Source organism: Protomyctophum parallelum, assembly GCF_964188405.1.
Source record: "Protomyctophum parallelum genome assembly, chromosome: 1".
NCBI classification, from domain to species: Eukaryota; Metazoa; Chordata; class Actinopteri; order Myctophiformes; family Myctophidae; genus Protomyctophum; species Protomyctophum parallelum.
Window position 1 is genome coordinate 10138776 of NC_139697.1, and position 23008 is coordinate 10161783.

Here is a 23008-nt window from a genome sequence, read left to right on the forward strand (position 1 = left end):
TGTTGTGGTGGCAATCATCTGACACGGATGCAGAGACAACAAACCTACTGAGTGAGTCTGACACCCACGGCACACACACATGTAGGGACAACAGGGCGGGCCTCAGATATTCATATTCATAATTGCGAACGCAGTGAGCCACTTACTATGACAGCAAGGGCTGAATGTCTGTGTGTGTGTGTGTGTGTGTGTGTGTGTGTGTGTGTGTGTGTGTGTGTGTGTGTGTGTGTGTGTGTGTGTGTGTGTGTGTGTGTGTGTGTGTGTGTGTGTGTGTGTGTGTGTCACGCTGTTACACCACCGGCCCGCCACCAGAGGGCGCAGCTGTAGCACACACACACACACACACACACACACACACACACACACACACACACACACACACACACACACACACACACACACACACACACACAGGGCGCAGCTGTAGCACACACACACACACACACACACACACACACACACACACACACACAACCACACACACACGAGCTGCGTTCGCTTCACGCGTTTGCGCGTCTTACTTGTAGATACACTGCTGTGAACTGTGTGTACGTACACTTTTCAAAATAAATGTCTTATTAATATGGCAGCATTAGTATAGATGGCAGTAAATACACGTCTATGTTTTTCCCAATGTCCCCAAATCAAAAGACTATTAATTTGACATCATTAAGTTTAATACCTATATACTCACTTTTATTTTGGAAATTTTAATCAGAGTGGAAGTTCGACCCTAGGTTTCAGTCAGTGTCCATTCATGCTGCTTTGTGAGCGCTAACTCTGCTAAGCGTAGAGTCCTGTTGTATGAGTGCAGGGTAGTACAATTCCATAGCCATACCGTACGACGTTGTTAGACCACGGCAGCGGCAGGGTGTGTTTTGTAAAACGGTGAACCATAATTATAGTAGGCTAGTGAGTCGCGTACGTCGGTTAGAAAAAATGAGAGTCACTGTCATCACAGCACGGATTTATTCACTTTGATCTGGAAATCTCGTCCTTGTATTTAAAGTTGTGTTCCCCAGCCAGAGGAAATGAAATTATCGACTGATTTGAGGTTGGTTCTTGGTTGGTTGGTTACGTTATTCAGTACTGTAAAAGTTTGTTGTTTTTTAATTAAACGTGTGGCGGTCATATATCCATATGCATGCATTTTATTTAAACAGTTTAACGTCACAGTAAAAGTCATTTGACTGCTCAAGTGGTTGTGTCGGCTGCAAATTTAACTGAAATGATTTGATGTGGTGTGAGATCACTGATCAAACACCGTTTGCTTTGAAAATATTGAGTTGTTTATAACTTTACTTACTAACGTAACGCTTGTCGGTCTGTAATTTTATTTCAAGAAAAGTGACAAAAAAATATAAGTAAAATAAAATAAAAAGTCTATAATAGGCTATTTCTGGGATGGGATTATGGGATAACTTTTAGCTCGAGCTGTAGCCTACGGCAAACTTGGGAAACCTTTTGTTGCCCCGTTTGATTATATTGATCTAGCCAGCATGCAATGTCCCAGGACCCAGGGCAGGCCAAGACAGAATGCTGGTGTTGGGAAAGACTGACATCACAGCCAACATCATGAGTTAGCCTAGTCTAGTGGTAGGCCTACCTGTCCTGTCCTACTGCATGTTCGCATATTCGTGCCTTTGATCTACTCTGCGCTATTTATAACTCCAATGTCTTTTTACGGTAAATGATGCTGGCCTGGTGTGACAGGTATAACAATGCCCTGGGAATTTCGCCCAGGGACATGAATGAAACATAATATTCTTGAACCAGGCAGGGTTTTCAATGGTAGACCTATATTATTTGAAATCTGATTTCCACTTTCGTAACATTCGTTTTAATTGTTTAACATATAGGCTAAATACCAAAAACGACAGCCTGATGTAGCCTATTTGGCTTACAGGTAGGTCAACTCTATTACACTCTAACTCTATCAGGTACGTAGGACATTTGTATTATTTATATTTATGACATTTAGCCTATAATTCTCACAGGCAATTTTGACAAAGAGTTGACAATTCTTCAGTCTTTAAACTGTAGGATGAGATTCCTACAGCATTCTGGTGCTGTAGTGTAAAGAAGACCAACATCATCATTGCTGATCACTGTAGCTTTGGAAAGAAACTATTTTCTCTCACTCTTCATGTGTTTTTCTGGGGCCATCCACCTACTGAATTAAAGTAGCCCACTCTGTCCACGACAAATAACAGGGGCTGCATGGACAGGCCTGCCAAAAGTGCCAACAAATCATTTTTGTCGACTAAATCTAAATCAACTGTAGATTGAGATTCAGTCGACTAACATATGATATTTTGTCAACTAAAACTAGACAAACGAAAGCATTTCAGGTAAAGTATGACAACAACTAATTAACTAAATGGAATGTTATTCAAAAGACCTCCTGCTGTCAAAAGTAAACGCTAGCTGCTAGATAATGAAACTGCTTTGATGCTGAACATTATGGGCTTCTGACACACCTAAGGGGGTTTACAGAATTGGGGTTTTTATAGGGGTGCGTACGTGCGTGCGTGCGAGCGTGTGTGTGTGTATGTCCATTACACAGCAGGCCATTTTAGTCAGAGGCTTTTAAGGGCCAAAGGAACTTAAGGAAGAGAGAGACGAGGTTGGAATGGAAAGAGAGAGTTCATGGTGTCTGCAACTAATAAGCATGAAGCCTAAATTATACTTTGTTGCACAGCTAAATTAGACATAGTTATGAACCAAATGGACCCTTATGGGTCTGCAACTCAAAGAGCGTACAAATGGAACCAAATTTTGTTCCATTTTGTACACTGAGTTAAATTAACAGTAATTTTACAATATAATTTGGGGTCCCAGAGATATAAATGCCATTAAATGGCAGCTGTCAAACTGTCAAACTGGGAAAGGGAAGATGAAAGGGAAGATGGACACAAAGTGGAGTGCAAGAGAGGGACAGGAAAAATGGAATCATGCTTATATTTCATACTACAGTGTCGCTTGCTGACAATAGCAGAGGGTCACACCATACATACTGTACAGGTGATGGTATTCCTGCTGGGCATTGCTGCCTGACACACCACCTCCAGTGCCTTTTGAACAGGTGTGCTGTGACACCTCACTGAACACCTCTGTGGGCCTAAACGGGTCATCAGCTGGGTACCACCATTCATCAACTTTTCGCTCCTTTAACCCCAGTACGTCTCATGGTGGCGGAGCGATGGCAGCGATCTCTCCCTGCCACCCCCTGCTGATGCCCTAGGTGTTTGTCCCCCAACTCTTACAGTATGCTTCCTCCTTAGCTACAGCCAGAAGCTGCCTTTCTCTGCCTCCTCAGCCAGCTCTTTCATGGCTTTCCGATGCCCCGCTCCTGTGCATCCCATGTCGCGGAGTAGGCGAGCAGTTGAGGAACCTACAAAGCCCCTACAGGCCTACACCCTACACCCCACTTCCACAGGGCAGATAACGGCTTTCCAGCCAGCCTCCCTGCACTCTGCCGCCATGTCTGAGTACAGCCTCCAAACCTCCCTCCCATGGGACAGTGAGTTCGACCAGAAGTACTGTCTTGCAAGCCTCTGACCACAAGACTAGAACTGGCCGCAGTGATGTTTCCACAATCTCCCTGGGGAACTGGAGCTGCTTCCCCAGGTCGACCCTCATGGATGAGTGGACCATGAGTCATGGTCCACTCATTTCCCGGTGAGAGGAGTCTTGCTGTATCTCTCTGGCGGGACGGTTTGACACCCTCCCCCAGCCCTCGCGAAGAGGGCTGGAGAGGGAGAATATAGACTATAGTATATCGTTCAGAGGGCGGAAGAGTGATGATGTGTTCTAGTAGTACCCTTTCATGTGCAGTATTTTGCCTCCAGCTGGAGGTAATGATAATCAGATGTGCGCTTGTTTTACTGAGAGTTGTTTATTAGTTTGGGCAAAAGAGGCTGCCACCCCACCAGGGGGTCACACTGTAAAGCCCACAACATTACAGACAGGACAGGACAGGTCTCCTCCTGCCACAACCATGACAACGATTAACGTCATCAACATCACCAAAGGAGAGAGGAGGGAAGGAACCACATGATGCAGGCATGCAGCAGCCCGTCCTTAGTTGGGAATTGAATCTCGATGTTGAAACTGTGGTTTCTTATTTCTGTGACTAAACATTAACGTGTGTGTGTGTGTGTGTGTGTGTGTGTGTGTGTGTGTGTGTGTGTGTGTGTGTGTGTGTGTGTGTGTGTGTGTGTGTGTGTGTGTGTGTGTGTGTGTGTGTGTGTGTGTGTGTGTGTGTGTGTGTGTTGTCTCTGTGTGAAATTGTGAATCTGGTAAAGTATGTGTTCTGTGTACTAATTTAGGCTTACAGCACATAGACACATCAGACTAATTCGTAGTACATCTGTTAGTACATCGGAACAACGTATGCGGGCGCCCTCAATAATCACGACAGGCTCGCCAAGGTAGCAAGATATTTACTGTCTGTGATTCAACTTAAGTGTGTATGTGTGTGTGTGTGTGTGTGTGGTATTCAGTGTGTGATGGCAGAGCTTCCATCAGGACTGTTGGAGGCGTGTGTGGTGGTGGGAGCCAACAGTGATAAACTGAGAGACATACTACAGGTACAGTGCTCACTCACACACTAACATCATCATGCAGTATTAGAATCTCACCATTTGACTGTATTGTAAGTAGCAGCAGTAACTGAGTGGTTTACTGTAAACAGGTGTTTTGTAAAAAAAGGTTTCACATAATGCTTTAAAACGTAGATTTAAATTGAAGGTAATTAATGCATGATCATTATTGTTCAGAGATTTCCATGTACGCAAAAGCAATATGTACTGTACCATAACCATATGCTCTGGTGTCATTTATTTATATAACAATGTTGCCAACAATGTGAGCATCACACACACACACACACACACACACACACACACACACACACACACACACACACACACACACACACACACCTGACATCTCTATGACATCTGATTGATCACTCAATGTTTCAAATTGACAACTTCACATATATTTCCCCAAATTGTATTAATTCCACAATTTACAATGTAGGCCTAAAATGTAGGCATTTAGCAGGTACATTCTTATCCAGACTCCACAGTGACTTGTGTGCGAGATTGGGGTGAGCAGAGTCAGCAATAACTAGGGATACTACCAGGTAAACATTGAACCTAGAATGTGGCTAAACCAGTGGTCCTTGAAGGGATTCCAGCCAGGTGGTCCCCAGCTAAATGACCAAATGGACCCTTATAGATCTTTAACTCTTGAGAGTGTAATATTAAACGCTCTCATTTTACGCTCTCAAGAGTTACATTATTTATTGTTAAACATTTGCATTACTTAAGAAAGTCTACACAATTAGAGAATGTAGAAGAATTGTTATTTTGATCAACGTTTGCCTCCCATCTCTCTTATGGTACCAACATCAATACAGCATGGAATGTCTGACTAAATCTTATCCAACGACAACAACAAAATATTCAACATGTTTGGTCTGAGAGGCTAAATCTGATCTAAAATGGTGGTCCGTGGCTCAAATGCCGAATACATAATGGGCCTTGCTATGAACAGAGTTGAAAACCACTGGTCTAAACAACATGTCTAAATATCATTTGTGGACTGGGTTGGGAAGAAACAATCTAAATAGCAACAGGTAACCAACAGCAAACAACATGGATTACAATGAGGTACTATTCTCCCAGATGTTGAGAATCCTTTTCAGGCCATACTGTGTGCATGTGTATTCATTGTTGTTTCCCAGCTCTGAATTAAACTTGTTTCCTAATTATTTTACCAGCTTCAACAGCAGAGTAAACTAAAAGAGATCCCCATTTTGGAAGCTGAAGTACTGCAGGTCCATGCGCCTCCCTTTGTATCCAAGGAGACGAGCTCCAGCCATGCCATTGGTCCAGCTTTCAGCCGTGTCCAGAGGAGAAAGAGCTTCATTAAGAAGGTTTTTCACACTTTTTTATGTAAAACTATGATAATTTATCAATTAAGTGCAAAGCAAGTAATTGTCCCATGTTTTCCAGGATTACAGTTTTCTCCATCTCTAAAACTATACTTTAATGGCCAAAAAACTGTCGGCGAGAGGCACTTCTGTGTTGGCCACAGAAGCGGGACGTGATTATAAGCACAAGCCCTGTAGAGTTTAGAAAACCATTACTTTTCAGGGAGAAATAATAAAACCTTTTTTGCATAGCACAGATTTCAAAAGCTCAACTAAAAGCAAGAGTGTAGAAGGAGGTCTTGAGCTGTGCTTTAAAATGTCTACAGAAGGTTGAAGGTACAGTGGGAGTTTGTTCCATGCCGTCGGCCCGTAGAAGCAGAAAACGGCTTCACTGTGTTTTTTAGTTGCCATTTTTAGGCACATTGAGCAGGCCAAAGCAGTGCATACTTTTGCACACACAAAAAAACTAAAACATAAAAAAGTTTTCAAAAGTTTCAAATTATATTTGAAATATCATCAAAATAGAAAAAAATTGTTTGATTGCAGAAGAGACGAGATCGTCCGGTTGAGTCGTCAAATAATGGAGAAGCAGCCAATCACGTTGAAGGGGCGTCAACCACAGAGGACATCAGCGTTCCAAAGGACCTAGACCTCATTGCCCTGCCACAACTCTGTTTCCCTGGTAACTACACAGCAAACACAATATTATCATTTATTTGACATTTGAGTATAAAGACATTTTACATTTTTGTGAAGTTGGGCATCTGACTATGGTGAATTTATGGAGGACATCTTACATTGTAATATTTGAACGGTAACCTAGCAATCATTGATCAAACAAGTAGCATTTAGCATATTTGTTCCAAAGAAGGAGTGTCAACATGGTGTCCAAGTGTCCATAGTACATAAACGACACCAATCATTATTTGTGTTGTTCTTTGACACTCTTTAATTTCCACGGGGACAGGTGGTCTGCAGGTCGCCCTTGAACAGCGAGAAGACGCTTACCACTTCCTGGTTTTCACCGACCTGTTTGGGAATCGAACACATGGCATTGTGGTGCAGTTCTACAGAGCTGTGCAGGTAGACATGCATGCATGCACTATGTATACTGCTTGTGTGAGGGATATGTGTAGTTGTGGTGTAATGACATGGGGTGGGACACACACCCCCCATGTGTTGTTGATCCATGCGACTCCATCAACGATTGCTTTCCATTTGCCATCTCTCCTGTCAGTCATTTCACGAAAGCAGTGTCCATAATGGCCATAGGTGGAAGTCCCGCCTCTACGCACCCGTCGCCATCTGTGTCATCTCCAATTTCCCTTATTACAACGCCCTGAGAGACTGTCTATCATGGTAATTATAATAATATTACTAATGAATGATTCATAATTTATAATAAATGAAGCAACAAAAATAAAGCCTCTCTCGCTTTCCCTCCCTCTCTTAGTCTTGTACTCCAGCTTCGGACCTGCAGGCAGTCTGACTTTGAGGATACCATCAAAGAGTTTTCAGCCAAGTTATCGCTGGTCCCCATACCACCTCCTGGTCAGCTACACGTGGTTAGACATCACTACTCTAAATTATCTCTAGCAATCCAGGACTTTTTAGTCCATTATCATTAGCTATCTGTTTGTTATTGTTTGGTTGCGTGTCTACAGATGCTTGGATGTCTCACTCTCCCTCTCTCTTTTTGCCTTTTTTAATCTGGCTGCCTTTTTGTCAAGGTACTTTCTGGATAATTCCCATTTTCTGTCTCTGTCTCGCTGTCTGTCTGTGTCTCTGTGTCTGTCTGTGACTCATGTCTCCTGTTGATTTGCTCTTACTAGTAATATCGTGCTCATGCTATCTGGCTCAAATATGTAACCACAGGTGTGTGTGTGTGTGTGTGTGTGTGTGTGTGTGTGTGTGTGTGTTGTGTCTGTGTCTGTGTGTGTGTGTGTGTGTGTGTGTGTGTGTGTGTGTGTGTGTGTGTGTGTGTGTGTGTGTGTGTGTGTGTGTGTGTGTGTGTGTGTGCGTGTGTGCGTGTGTGCGTGTGTAGTCGTTCAGCCTGCGTCCCCTTCAGGTGGTCTTGCCCTCCAGAGAGGATCAGGACAGGCCTGTCATCGACATCGACCTACATCTTCCATTCCTGTGCTTCACACACACAACACTGTTACAGGTAATAACGTACAGTAATGTACATTAGATCACCAGATAAGATGGAACCTGATCCCTACAGGTAATAACGTACTGTACAGTAGATCACCAGATAAGATGGAACCTGATCCCTCCAAAAAAGTGGGTCGATACTGCAGCCAGTAAACCATAACGATAGAAGGAAGCAGAGTGATATACAAACGTCTTGACAACACACATACTGTAATGATACTACTATTACTACTACTAATACTAATATAAAGAGTATAGACCTAATGTAAAAAAAAAGAAAAGAAGTAAAGAATGTAATTTCTTATATATACATACTTATATCAATATATATAAATACTGTATAAATAATGTTACAAACTTTTCTGCCTTTATTGATACAAGTGAAGATTGACAGGAAAGAGGGAGAGAGAGACAGGGGGAGACATGCAGCAAAGGTCGTCATGAACGGGACTCGAACACGCGACACGCTGTCAGGCCAGAGCCTATATGTGGCATGCGCCTGGACCTCTAGGCCAGCGGGCGCCCCAATATAGGATGGTTATCCCTAATCATAACCTATAGCTCAAAACTAGTACCCCAACTCCAAGTGGAATCTTTTCATAATGGCAAAACCTAAAATCTTTATTCTTAACCATACAAATGACTCTTTCCCTATTGGGGACCAGAATAAAGTCCCTTTAAGGTAAATTCCCACTGGTATTTGGTCCGAGTCGTCACAACTATTGTAAGAGGTACTTAGGGAGCAGTAGGGAGGGGGGACAGGGGGGACGGACACCCTCAGTTTCATGAGGAGGGGGGACGTCCCCTCCACTTTTGAGAGGAAGAAAAAAAGATCACACTTGTGTGAAGTGAAGGGCGCTCTTATCATCATACAGGGCCCTCAAAAATACAAATACAATTATAATCTAGTCATGGCTGCCAGTTCCCACCTGATGTTGTGTGAGAGTTCAGACTGATCAAGACCGTACTGAATAACTGCTAGCTTGCATAATGTCTTCAGACTAGGACTCAAGTCTAAGATAAACAGGCCTTTTCTTTGGGATCCTCCAAAGAGGATGATGCGTTCTCCCACAATGCAACAGCAGCCATCAGTCATCCTTAACGGGCCGTTCCCCTTGGGCTTAACCTCCTTCCAGGAGAATATTTCTGGGCTGAATTTCCACAGATCATTGAGATTCCGCAACGGGTTGTAGCCATCAAATATGTACAGCTCTCCATTGTAGGTAAAGGCTGAATGACCACAGCGTTGTTCTGGAAGAAGCTGGGTAGAAGGTGTGTTCAGCCAGTGGTTGGTCTCTGTGTCAAACACTCTGATGTTGTTGTAGTACGTTTGCTGGTCGATCCTCCAGCCCCCAAATACAAACATCTTTGTCCCGATGATGGTGGCAGAGTGATCTGATGAAGGTGGTGGTGCTCTGGTGTTAATTAAAGTCCAGACCATTGTGGTGGTGTCCAACTTGTATATGTCATTGGTGCATCTAGTCGGTTGGTTGTTGCATCCTCCATGGATAAACATGACTTTCTCCAAGACACAGGCTGAGTGGTGGTAACTCCCCTCTGAAACAGTCCCAGAAACCCTGGGTTTGAACCATTTGTGGGTGTCGACATCAAACGCATAAAGCACGTTGCAGTAACCTGGGTAAGGGTTAGCGTTGGTCAACCCTCCCCAGATGTAGGCGATACCTCCTACCAGTACAGCTGTGTGTCCCCAGCGCCAGGAGGGAACCTCAAGGGGTGGTTGTCCTCTTCCAGGTTTCACTGGAGGCAACTTCCTCCAGAGTAAATCCACTGTGTTGAAGACGCAAACATCGATGAGATTGTATCTGAAGCTCGTGCCACCTTCAAAGGAGTACAGCTCGTTGCCCACGGCAACAGCATGATGAATACAGTATCTATTTTCCTCTTCCTTGAGATGAACAGTCCACTGCAACATTTCTCACACCAGCAGAGCTGTGGATTAAAATGGATTCCTTCCGTCTCGTTCTGTAACACAATGCAGTTCTACTGTGGACTTAAGTGGATGGCTTCCATCTCCTTCTGTAATACAATGCACTTCTACTGTGCGTGCAAACAGTTATATGGACACAGCGACAGTAACATCATAGTCAGTTACTCAGTTTGGCCAATCAGTGAGGTCTGTTGTTCTCCCATATATGGGAACATGATCACCATACCCCAGCTCGTCATGGTTGAAGATTCGACCTATCAATGTTGTGTCGTCTGCGTACTTCATGATGGTGTTGGGAATCCTGTGTGGCTGTGCAGTCATACGTGTACAGGGAGTAGGGGAGAGGGCTTAGCACACATCCCTGGGGTGCACCAGTCTTGAGGTTCAGGGGGTCAGATGCGATGCTGCCCATTCTCACCACCTGGTGTCTGTTTGACAGGAAGTCTTATAGCGTTTATATAGCGCCTTTTATCCAAGGCGCTTTACATCGATGTGTGCATTTCATTCACCCATGAAATGGGTCCATTTGTCCACACACGTAATGTATTAATCCTAGGGCTATAGAGGTTTTGTAACGATCATGGTTAAAATGTATTTGTAATCATTTAGAAATTGCATTTCACTCATTCTGTTGAATTCTATTCCGGTGTATAAAATATTTTTGATGACCCCACTGTCAGTGAACCGCTGCCCTAACACACACATCTCATAATTGTTCTGATCTCTCCCTAGGTCCTGTCCTGTCTCCTCCAAGAGCAGAGGGTGGTGTTTTTCTCAGCGGACTGGGCCAGGCTAACTATGGTAGCAGAAAGTCTGTTGCTCTATCTACAGGTCAGTACAGTACAGCAAGGTTGGAAGTTGTTAATGGAGTACTTTAATTACTGTAAGAAGCAATGAAATCCTTCGTTTTGTTGTGACTTTTAGGTCAATGTATTAATTTATTTATTAAGTACTAAGTAGGCGTAGACATAGGAGGAGGTGCCCGGCCAGGAGTCAACCCACAGTGCCTATAGTCCCTCCACGTGCCGGATTCCCCACCCGGTACCTACCAGATGGCCCACCCAGTACCGGCAGAGTAGTAGAAGGGACTGATCCAGGGTAGCTACTGGGACGTAAGTCGGGACTTGATCACCCCGGCTGGGTCACCCGAGTGAGGGGTATGATGTTGGAAGACCCGAAACCCCGATAACCTTGGGATACATCACTTAGGATACGTCCCAGTTGCATCCTAGCGATGTTTTTTTAGTAGCGGGACAATCAATGGAGAGCGGGTCATTATTGAAAAATAACCCCTTTTATTAAAAATAAACCTCCTGCTCCCCATTGATTATCCCTTGCTTAATCCTGCCATGTATCATCCATCCATCTATCTATCCAACTTTCTTTCCATTTATTTCAATCCTACTCTGTATGTGTGTGTGTGTGTGTGTGTGTGTGTGTGCGCGCGCGTGCGTGTGCGTGTGTGTTCATTCCAGCCTCTGTCCTGGCAGCAGCCCTACGTACCTGTCCTGTCCAGTGGCATGCTGGACTTTCTCATGGCTCCCACTGCCTTTCTGATGGGCTGTCATATCAGCCATTTTGAAGAAGTTGCTGCTGTAAGTACACACACACACACACACACACACACACACACAAGCGAGCATGAACAAACGCAAACACATGTTGGTGCCAAGTTTAGTTTTTGGAGTGGTGTCAGACTCATTATATTGTCTGCTTTTTTGCAGAGGGTTGTGCAAGTTTACACATGTAGATTAGGTGATATCACACACACACACTACGCACCTCAGTGTTTTTTCAGCTTTTAAGAACAGTTTCATCTCACTGTCTCTAGCATGCCTGCACGTGCACATGTTCACACATGAACATCAATATAACAGTAAATTGCATTTCAAGTCGAGTGAGAACGGGGCTCACTGGTTCTTCTAGGGGTCCTTGAGCGGGTTTCAAAGGACCCTTATGAGTTTCCTGAGGATTTTAGAGTGTATTAGGGCTGTCACAATTACGAATTTAAGTTGACGATTAATTGTCGCACAAATAATTGCGATTAGTGATTTTCAAAGTGTTTTATTTCTTTAGGCTACATAATCACAAATTGTGCAGGGCAGATATGACAAATAAACTATACAATATAAATATACAAGACATTTTAAAATAGAGAAATAGCTTAAGCTTGTAGATCAGTTATTTCTTCTATTTTCGGAAAATGAACATTTTACAGCATGGAAAAATGTATTGCGATTACCCGTATCAAATGGGGAGCCGTGGCTTAATGCACATCAAACTGGGGCGGTCCGTGAACATTTGAAAAGGTTGAGAATCACTGGTGTACGTTCAGTGTTCCGAGAGGACTGGACACAAGAACAAGACACATTATGCTCTGTGATTTACAGCTGCTATTGTTTCGGACACCGCTGTGCAACAGAAATGGTGTTGTTTTAAAGGGTAGTGTTTTAGTCTGTGTCCAAGCTGAGCTCATATTGAACAATACTGGTCTGTGCTTCACTGCATTCATCTCTAGGGCTAGGCTGAGATTTAGCAGTGCTGAGTATTTGTTTTATTCAGTAACAGTAGCCCTCATAAAACAGCCGCTGTCTGTTCACACAGACTGAGCCTGGCTCTGTTTCACTGAACTGCACATTTTGTACCCACAGAAGTTGTGTGTGTGTGTGTGTGTGTGTGTGTGTGTGTGTGTGTGTGTGTGTGTGTGTGTGTGTGTGTGTGTGTGTGTGTGTGTGTGTGTGTGTGTGTGTGTGTGTGTGTGTGTGTGTGTGTGTGTGTGTGTGTGTGTGTGTGTGTGTGTGTGTGTGTGTGTGTGTGTGTGTGTGTGTGTGCGTGTGTGCGTGCGCGTCACTGTTCCTGTCTACATATGTGTGTACTGTATGTGGGTAGCTGCTGCATATTGTTACTGTCAGGTGGAAACCCGTATGTCCAAAAATGGAAATGGTAATAATTTTACAAAACAACCTGTGTTCCAGCAGTTGCAATGTACTGTAGTTATTTAGTCACAAGCTAGTAATTATTCTTAAATATTTATAAAAACCCACAGACAAACTCAACCACTTGCACGGTATGGTTGTTAAATATAATAAATAAGATTTTTCATTAATTTATGAGAATGCATAAAAACATGTAATACGGAAATACAAGGCTTTGTCCATCATTGACGATATACTTCTTTCTCTGTGCGTGTGTGTGTGTCTGTGTGTGTGTGTGTGTGTGTGTGTGTGTGTGTGTGTGTGTCCTCTGTAGGAGACAGAGGACCTAATCCTGGTGAATATCGACGATGGCATCGTTCAGTCATCATGGTCTGAAACCATTGACCTACCAAACATTCCCCTGGCTGCTACTGACGCCTTTATCTCAAGGTACACACACACACACACACACACACACACACACACACACATAGACGATAGAAAATACTATTCAATAGCCATAAAATTTTATACTGTTGAAATACTGTACGATCATCCAGCTTATTAGTATACAATATATATAGGCTACTGATTACGTGTGTGATCAGTATATATATATATATATATTGTATATATTGTGTGACTGTGTCCAGGGCGGAGTGTCTTCAGTTTCACTATGATTTAGAGCTGAGCCACCTTGGAGCGGGCACTGATGTAAACGAGCTGCGAGGCCAACGCAGAGACTGGCAGAGACGCCTCAACTCACAGATACAAAACATCTCCCTGGAACTGGTGGTTAATATCTTCAGGTGTGTGAACTGTATGTGTACTTTAGTCTGGTTGTCTGTCTGTCTGTCTGCCTCACTGTCAGTGACTTAACTCCTATCTACAGGTACTTGTGTTGTTGACTGAGACCCCCCACTGGCCCCCAGGTCTGTGGGCTATTTGGTGTCCCCTCTTTCTTTCTCCACTACACTAAATCTCTTCACCGAAAATTACCGGGGGGGAAAATACGTGCCGCATTGCGCCGCGTTGCGAGCTTGTAGATCTGCTTGTATATTTTTCACCTGTAATGCCATGTCTCATTTTCAACATTTTACTATGTCATTTAATATACCTTGGAGCTGTTGTGTGGAAATAATAAATAAAAAAGTCCCCCCATTCTGTGTTGCCTTGAACTGGAGGTCGACAAAATCATTAACATGACATAACATGGTGAAGTACATCTTGATGATGTCATCAATATGATGTCATCAAATTGTGATTCACAATGTTATTGATTTTTTTCAGACCTCCAGTTCTAGGAAACACAGAATGGGGGGACTTTTTTTTATTATTTCCACACAACAGCTCTAAGGTATATTAATGACATAGTAAAATGTTGAATGAAATGAGTGTAATTCCCCTTTAAGTGTACGTTCATGCTGAATAGCAATACTTTAGGAAAATCGGTTATCTCATGCGAAAAAGCTCAAATTAGGCTATTCTTTTTCTCTCTCTCTCTCTCTCTATCAGAGAGGTCCAGGATTATCTGAACTATGAACATAGAGTTTTCAACAGTGAGGAGTTTCTCAGGACCAGGGAGCCAGCAGACCAGCTCTTCTACAAGAAGGTACATACACACGTGCACACGCACTCATGCGCGCGCCACACTCTCTCTCTCTCTCTCTCTCTCTCTCTCTCTCTCTCTCTCTCTCTCTCTCTCCACACACACGCACAGTCAAACACAATATCATATCTGTGCCATATGTGCTGTAATTAACTGCTTATCTTAAATGTGTGTGTGTGTGTGTGTGTGTGTGTGTGTGTGTGTGTGTGACTGTGTGTGTGTGTGTGTGTGTGTGTGTGTGCACGTTCAGGTATTAGACACCCATATATTCCACACCTTCCTGAGAGACAGGCTAAGCAGGAAAATGGACACCTTCAGTCGGATGGAGCTGAGCACACGTAACCAAAAACAAAGGTATGATGTCTGAGTTATAATAATTGTAGGATTGCAGACTCTCTCTCCACTCTGAAAAGGCCTCTAGCGCTCCTTATTACTCCATAGATTTGCATCTTTACGTCTATTTAGCTACCTAATGTTATTCAGATGTATGTTATATTGTTTACTTGTTCCTAAAGATGCTACAGTATGTACATTACTTAGGAAAAAAAGTTAATAATGTAATACTTAGTTAATCTCCTCTCCTCTCCTCTCCTCTCCTCTCCTCTCCTCTCCTCTCCTCTCCTCTCCTCTCCTCTCCTCTCCTCTCCTCTCCTCTCCTCTCCTCTCCTCTCCTCTCCTCTCCTCTCCTCTCCTCTCCTCTCCTCTCCTCTCCTCTCCTCTCCTCTCCTCTCCTCTCCTCTCCTCTCCTCTCCTCTCCTCTCCTCTCCTCTCCTCTCCTCTCCTCCCCAGGAACCGTGCTATGACCGAGTCTCCACGGCGTCCCCCCATGTCCGAGTTGTCCAGAAGTGGTTACAACAGCTGCACCAGCCCTGAGAACAGGATGAGCGGGAGGCTGGGTGCCAGCATGCCCAACCTGAACCATGCCCAATCTTCCCCAGAAAACACGCTGCTCGCCATTAACTCCAACAGACCTGCCTCTCTGAGGAAGATGACACCTGACGCTGGTTAGCACTGATGGGCTGATGGGTGGTGAACACATGGAATGATGGGGAGGGACAGACAGACAGACAGGGGGGTGGGGTGGGGGCAACCTCTTTAAACTGGATACAGTGTGAACTGTTTTCTGTGGTTGGTGGTGCCAGCCACTCGGCACGTCTCCAGATATATTACTTGTATCAGTGAATGTGACTACATAAGCTACAGATATATTAAATGTATCAGTGAATGTGACTACATAAGCTACAGATATATTAAATGTATCAGTGAATGTGACTACATAAGCTACAGATATATTAAATGTATCAGTGAATGTGACTACATAAGCTACAGATATATTAAATGTATCAGTGAATGTGACTACATAAGATATATTAAATGTATCAGTGAATGTGACTACATAAGCTACAAGCTACAGAGGACCAATGAAGAAACCATTTAATTTGTCATTTCAGGTTTGAAGTCCCACCAAAAAGCCGTGAAGGTGTTCCGTCTCCCCGAGTTCCCCCCTCCACTGGCCTATCACTACGTGCAGAACTATTATTCTGACATGGTTGCTTCCCTGGAGAAGGCTCTCAATGCTACGTCGCCTGATGACTCTGCACTGCTGGCCAGGTACTAGGAGAGGAAGGGGGAAGAAAACCAAAGCTTATTAAAAGTGAATAGAAATGGCTTTGTATATGACACGGTGCTTTATATTTTAGGTAGCAAAGTTTTTCCTGGTCAACTGGTCTAAATATCTATATCTTATTACCTTCACACTTGTAGCTCAAGGTACCTGTGTAACATCTTCATTACTGACTCTATATCCTCTTGTAGTCGAGGATCTACAAATAAGCTTATGACTCATTCACTTTATACAAATAAATAAATCACACCCGTGTGAAGTGAGCGGCGCTCTAATCAATTATTGACCTTATAACAAACCTTGAAACATACGTTACGTCACCAAGAATGGTGGTCCCTTATTGGCCAAGGGATTCCACCGACATACCGACAGATATCCGGACAGCCGATTTGCTCAGACACATATGACATAAAGTCTCCATTCATTGTCAATGGCATTTAATGTTTGTGTTAAGCCAGAATCTACACTATAGCTGTTTATAGGAGGGGCTAGCGCGGCAGCGCTCCTCAAAAATCTATCGATAGCGTGTCATATTTACTTTTTCATGAAGCTTACATTCTGTGTTATTGGGGAGCATGGATATGCTAAAGAGAAATAACAACTTTAAACGGCCAAGATGCATGAGATCCACTGAACAAAAGCTTGGCATCTCGGCCGGGTGACGGAGCCAATTTATTTTGCAAGATTATAAACGTACCACTCTACCCAGGAGATAAGCACTCAAAGAGGACTTGTCTCAACAGGCATTTATATATCCCACTGGAAATCAATTCAGCACAATTCCTTTATTTTCATTGCACCAGCAAAAGAAAAAATATATACTGAGGAATGTAATGTAATCTCTCTAGCAATCTCTCTGTGTTTGTCCAGGTACCACTACCTCCGTGGTTTGGTAAACACAGTGTGCAACAGGCGTCTCGATGCCTTGGAGGACTTCCAGAGTCTTCATAAGACGGACTCGGACATCTTCCCTTCTCAGATGGTCAAGTCCCTGGTTGACTCTCTGCCCGATAATGAACGCTTACAGGTAGGGTCAGAGTCCTATCATAGTATAGTAGCCTACATACTGTCAGTGTTCATAGTTCTGTCCGCCAGGCCCGGAGGCAGTGGTGGAGATAATGTTTTCGCCCCTGTGTGTACGCTCCTTTTACATGCTGCCGGTAGGCCAAGTAGCTCAATCCTGAATCCTGAATATTTTACAAATCGGCCTCATGTTTGTGAAATTATTTTGCTCTCTGGAGTCATGTAATAAAACCGTATCGCATCGAAATTACCTTTTTTTTGCCACTCAGTAAGCATTACCTGCATAACTTCCGGTGTGATGATGATGTCACACACATACCCTCTATTGCAGGATCTTCATAGATATAGAAAGCTATAGAAAGAGGATGTTGTGTGTATTATGTTTCCATCCACCCATTCATTAACTTATTAATTTATGGTGAATGACTATGACAATGGCCATACATTACTGATTAGCTCAATACTTACCTGACCCACAACAATGCACTGTGACGTTATTGTGCCTGTTTTGTACAGTATGTCCCTCGATTGTGGTGTTGATGATGATGATGATGTTACTTAACTCACAGGCTGACAGACGCCCCGAAATAAAACGCCTCATCATTCGCCTCAAGCGGGACCAGGAGCGTGAGCGTGCGTGCCACGGCAACGAGCAGGAGGACGGTGCCGTGAAGCGTTTCAAACTGACCAATAAGCACATGCAGCTGGAGGAGTTTGTGAAATATGTCCAGGAGTCCGGCATCGTAAAAGACCAAGGAACCATTCACAGACTGTTTGAAGCTCTGACCGTAGGTAGGTTTCGTGTGAGTGTGTGTGTGTATATAGGACAATCCGTTGTCCTACAAACAAAGCCAAATAAAAGGTTCCTACAGCCAACAGAAAAAGTACGACATTAGTTATACTAATAATAACCCCCCCAGTGGCCATGCAGTATGCTCAGAATATCACTAGGAAAATGTACTACTTTGTATGTAGAAATCTAATAGTGACTACTAGTAGAAATAATAGGCCCTCCTATCACAGATTGTATTTGGATACCAGCATTTGATAATATTTACCAGGTTGTAATTGATCATAATGTACTATGAGCCAGACTGGTGGCTTTAGGTATTGTTGTGCGGGTTTCTTTGCGACCCCATCACTGCCTCTTGCGCAGCATTTCTTCAGGAAGGAAGGAGAAGGGGATTGCTTATCTTATCTGTTATGGGAAAGAAGCTGTCTTATTCTCTTTGGATGTAGTGAAAACACGTCCAGCAATCTTTCCTTCCTCTTTCCTGCTCTGTAGAGAGACCGGGCTGGAGAGAGTTTCCTCCGCTTTAGCGATGTCATGTGTACTGAAAGTAAATCATTGACATGTTTGTGCGCATGTGTGTGAGAGTCGGCATTCTATTTCTGACATGTTTTACTACTGTGACCTACTATCCATATTGGTATAATGATGACACTATTTGCATTATTTAAAGATGATGATGGCTCCTGTCACATTTGTCTTTTCAAACAGTTTCTCAGTGAACCTGTTGCTATCTAATTGTATCACTTATCAGCCTGTTAGCATGGCTAGCTCCTGGATGTTAGCCAATCAAATCATTCCTACAATATGTTGGCAGTTTATGTTGGCAGTGTGTGTGTGTGTGTGTGTGTGTGTGTGTGTGTGTGTGTGTGTGTGTGTGTGTGGGGAGGCATACTATCATCCGACAGAGCATTGCTCCGAAGGAGCAATGCTCTGTCGGGAGAGGGTTGTCGGGAGAGGGTTGCGGTTAGGTTTAGGTGTCTGCCCCGGGGGAGGTTAGGGTTAGGGTGAGGGAGGAGGTAGGTTGTCGTTCGGACCAATGCTCCGTCGGATGAAAGTACTGCACTCGTGTGTGTGTGCACGTGCGTGCGCGCAGCCGTGCTTGCGCGCTGGGGGGCATGGATGTCTGTCATTGTTATTGTTTTTTTGTGGCTTTCGTCTTTATTTTATATTTTTTATGGAGGGACAGACAGTAGGTTGACAGGAAATGGGGAGAGAGATGGGGGGGTGACATGTAGTAAAGGCCGTCGGGATCGGGAGTCGAAACCGCAGCACACTGCCAGACTGGGTTACCAGCCAAGGTGCCGGACCATTAAGCCATGGCCCAGGCTGTATGAAGTCATTGTTGTCACACAGTTGGATACTAAACCGGCAATTGCTTTGTTAGCAACAGTAGAAGTCTGTAGATGTGCTGAGTAGGCTGAGCACACAGCTACAGTATGGTGGGTGTACAGAGAGGCTGTATGAAGTCATTGTTGCCTTGCCATACACAGATCTGCTCTGTAACTCCCAACTGAGGACTTGTGGTTGTACTGGCAATTTCCCAGGTGTGAGTGTGGGTGAAATGAGTGTTGTGGAGCAGGGCGTTGCTGGAATGCCAGCTCTGCCAACCTTCCCTGGGTAAATAAAGGACAAAATATTGGAAGTAACCTCTTGCTTTATTTGGTCTGTCACTGGTCACTATATTTGTTCAGTGTTTATATCTTTTTATGGTCTGTCTGTATCGTAGGCCAGCAGAAGCAGGTCAGCCCAGATCTCTTCAGAGTGTTCTACACCATCTGGAAGGAGACTGAGACTGAAGCTCAAGAGGTTTGTCCTGCATACTGCAGTAGATGCTATTACACCATTGATTGATTGATTAAATACTTTGTTAGTAAAACAAATATATATAACACAGAAGTACGGTCAAAGTACGGTAAAACATTTGGGCACAAAAAAAGTCCTGTGGCCTGTTTCCATTGTTGGTCCTATGACTCACAGACTGCAGCTCTGTCTGTGGTCTATGTCCGTGTGGACATTCACAATGTCCTGGATGTGAGTCATCTCTTAATCCTACCTTCTCCTTTAAACAACATCTCTGTCCTCGTTTAACATCCTACGAGAAAGTTCATTACGTCCACCCGGTGTCTTTGTACATTGAGCTTTACGTTTTATAGTGTCTTTGATGACCAAAGTTGACATTCAAATAAATATCGATACCGTTTGGACTAATTTAAACATGTGATCAATTACAGTACAGTGTATGGATCGACCTCGGTATGTGCTAGAGCTAGACTGTTACAGTGTTACACGTACCAGCTGCTTGCGCCACCAGTGTGCCCCAAAAATACTACCATATTGACTACCATTGATTTTTTCCCCAGCTGTGTCTGCCATCGTCTGTCCTGGAGCACCTGGAGCCCAGCGAGTGCGTGTTCAAGGTGTCGTCCTCGGTCAAGACGAGCCGTGGCGTGGGGAAAATCGCCATGACCCAGCGGCGGCTGTTCCTGCTGACCAACGGACGGCCTGGATACGTCGAGGTGGCACAGTACAGAGACATAGAGGTCAGAATAGACGCTGGAGGGTTGGGTGCAAATTGGGGGTGATGGAGAGAGGTCTCTCGATGGGGAGGAAAGACGAATAAACTAGATAACGGTGCACTGAGTTTGTACAGTGCTGTAACTAAACGGTGGAAAGAGGTCATAAGGCTTGAATAAAAAAGGAGGGGGAATATATCAAGCTACACTGTAATAGCAAGAGGTCTTTTACCACCATATGGTCTAGTTTTCTCTCTTACTGTAGTGGTAGGCCATTCAGTTAGGGGTCTGCAACCTTTCTCACATGACGTGCCATGTTTTCATTTTTGTGATAGTCTGATTTTGATTGTCCATTATAGGATACACATAACAAGCTTAGAAATATTTCCAGGATGTAATGATCATTAAAGTCAGAACAACAACCCACCTAATGGCTTAATTTAACTGACTAAACTTGTTTTGGAATATTTAATTGTAAAATAAACCTCACATTTATACCAGTGATCACCCTCCCCTGTGCCAATGTTGGCCTAAGGTTGCCTACCCCTTGTTTTCACGAACTTAAAGATAACCTGCCCACAGGAATTTGTGGGTGAGCTCCATGTTATTCAAAGGATGACGAGTGGTGTTAAAATCCATTATCATCAAGAGAATAACAATTTTACAAGTGCAGCTTTCTTCATAAAATCGGTTACCCCCCCCTCATTTGATCAAAATAATATTTTCCCTCTTCTACATACAACATACGTCCAATTACTCTCTTCTTTCTTTCTCTCTTCTCCCTATTTCTTTCCCTCTCCTTCATCTTTGTTTGCATTCTCTCCTGGCGTGTTGTTCAGGAGGTAAAGGTGTCGTCCGCTCCGTTCCTGCTGCTGCGTATCCCCAGTCTGAAGCTGCGTGTGCGTGACAGGAAGGAGGCGTTCGAGGCCAACCTGAAGACCGAGACCGAGCTCTGGAACCTCATGGTCAAGGAGATGTGGGCTGGACGCAACCTGGCCGACCAGCACAAGGTAAAACCTATGTCTGCTCGTGTTCTGAAATATTACTATATTACAATACATAAAAACATCATCAGGCTTGGGTATCAACGTGGACTCTCTGTACTGGTATTTGGACGTTTCTGGCATACGTTTAAATGCACTCTGAGTGCTATTAGTATTGCTGGCTTGATAAAGAGCCCAGGCAGCTGTTTCAGCTGTGTGGAGACTGAGGAGGATGCCTTAAAGCAGTGGTTCTCAACCTTTTCACGCTGTGACCCCCCAAAATAATCATATTGGAACTGGGGACACCCCCGCACCCTGACAAGAACTTGGAATGTAGGAGTTGAGGCGTCTACAAGCTCTACAACACACCCACACACACAGAGAGAGAGAGAGAGAACCTTTGTGGTTTTGCGTTCTTTAAAGCATAGCTGAACTACACATGCACGCACAATGAGTTTCCCCTATGAAACCAGATGGTATCATTTTGTAAAAATCTGTGTAGGTAGCATATCTCCTCTCTCTCTCTCTCTCTTCTTCTTTCTCTCACTCATTTCATGCCATTTCTCCCCAGTTTCCTTGAAGGCGTCTCTCAGTTCCTCTGATGTGCTTCTGTTAATGTTCAACACATGTCAGTCATTCAGTGAGCCTACTCTGAATGTTAGGAATGTTCACCCACCACAGCTAGCCAGTCTAACCAGCTTGATGAGATACAGTACACCGTGTAAAACCCTGAGTGTGACGTTGCACATTTGTATGCTCTATGTTGTCACAAATAAATAAATAAACACCTCACATACACACAATAAATAACACGAGCTCTGTCTGTCTGTCTGTCTGTCTGTATGTCTGTCTCTCTCTCTTTCTCTCCCAATTCAATTCAAAGGGCTTTATTGGCATGAGAACATATTAGTTTACATTGCCAAAGCAAAAAGTAGAACAACAGTACTGTAACGCTACGTGTACATTAGTGCCATTAAATTACATTAAATTAAATTACATTAGTGCCATTAAATTATATTACATTAGTTCCATTAAAGGGCAGAACAGTCAGATTATCCAATAGATCAATTTCTATGTACCGAGGTCATACCCACAGTATGTTGTGGTCTTTAAGGTGATTGTGTTCCATTTGATATCCTTCTGTCACAGCAGCTCACACATCTCTTCTTATACCCCCCCTATCTGTATCTATCCAGGACCCTCAGTACATGCAGCAAGCTCTAACCAATGCCTTGTTGATGGATGCAGTGGTGGGGAGTCTTCAGAGTAACAAGGCCATCTACGCTGCTTCTAAACTGGGCCACTTTGACCGCATCAAAATGGAAGGTAGATATTTTACCAGGAAGTCCGGCAAGAGATACCTGTTAATAGCCTGACAATGTTCATCATAGTGTTGATTATTTTAGTTGAATGTCTTTTTGAAGCCTACCCGTCAAAGTCCAGGCAGTTTATTGCACTCTGCAATATCTTCAAAGCTTTATTATATTGTTTTACTGGTCTTC

At 43.7% G+C, this 23008-nt stretch overlaps 1 protein-coding gene across 2 annotated transcripts in view; it reads left to right on the forward strand.

Annotated features, from left to right (window-relative positions):
- The window catches only part of dennd3a (DENN/MADD domain containing 3a), a 31701-nt gene continuing 8693 nt past the window's right edge, over positions 1-23008 (forward strand). The window contains exons 1-22 of one of the 2 annotated variants that reach the window (XM_083788025.1): positions 1-51; positions 4506-4592; positions 5792-5947; positions 6491-6626; positions 6912-7027; positions 7182-7303; positions 7398-7509; positions 7989-8108; positions 10779-10877; positions 11522-11641; positions 13296-13411; positions 13615-13770; positions 14477-14573; positions 14821-14924; positions 15360-15574; positions 16022-16181; positions 17065-17221; positions 17787-18009; positions 19737-19816; positions 20371-20550; positions 21363-21533; positions 22703-22832. In XM_083788025.1, the coding sequence (XP_083644151.1) occupies positions 4512-4592; positions 5792-5947; positions 6491-6626; positions 6912-7027; positions 7182-7303; positions 7398-7509; positions 7989-8108; positions 10779-10877; positions 11522-11641; positions 13296-13411; positions 13615-13770; positions 14477-14573; positions 14821-14924; positions 15360-15574; positions 16022-16181; positions 17065-17221; positions 17787-18009; positions 19737-19816; positions 20371-20550; positions 21363-21533; positions 22703-22832 (2851 nt within the window). In that variant the 5' untranslated portion in view covers positions 1-51; positions 4506-4511. Of the gene's footprint in view, positions 52-804; positions 1055-4505; positions 4593-5791; positions 5948-6490; positions 6627-6911; positions 7028-7181; positions 7304-7397; positions 7510-7988; positions 8109-10778; positions 10878-11521; positions 11642-13295; positions 13412-13614; positions 13771-14476; positions 14574-14820; positions 14925-15359; positions 15575-16021; positions 16182-17064; positions 17222-17786; positions 18010-19736; positions 19817-20370; positions 20551-21362; positions 21534-22702; positions 22833-23008 lie in introns of those variants that run through there. The other variant, XM_083788024.1, reaches the window with a different exon arrangement.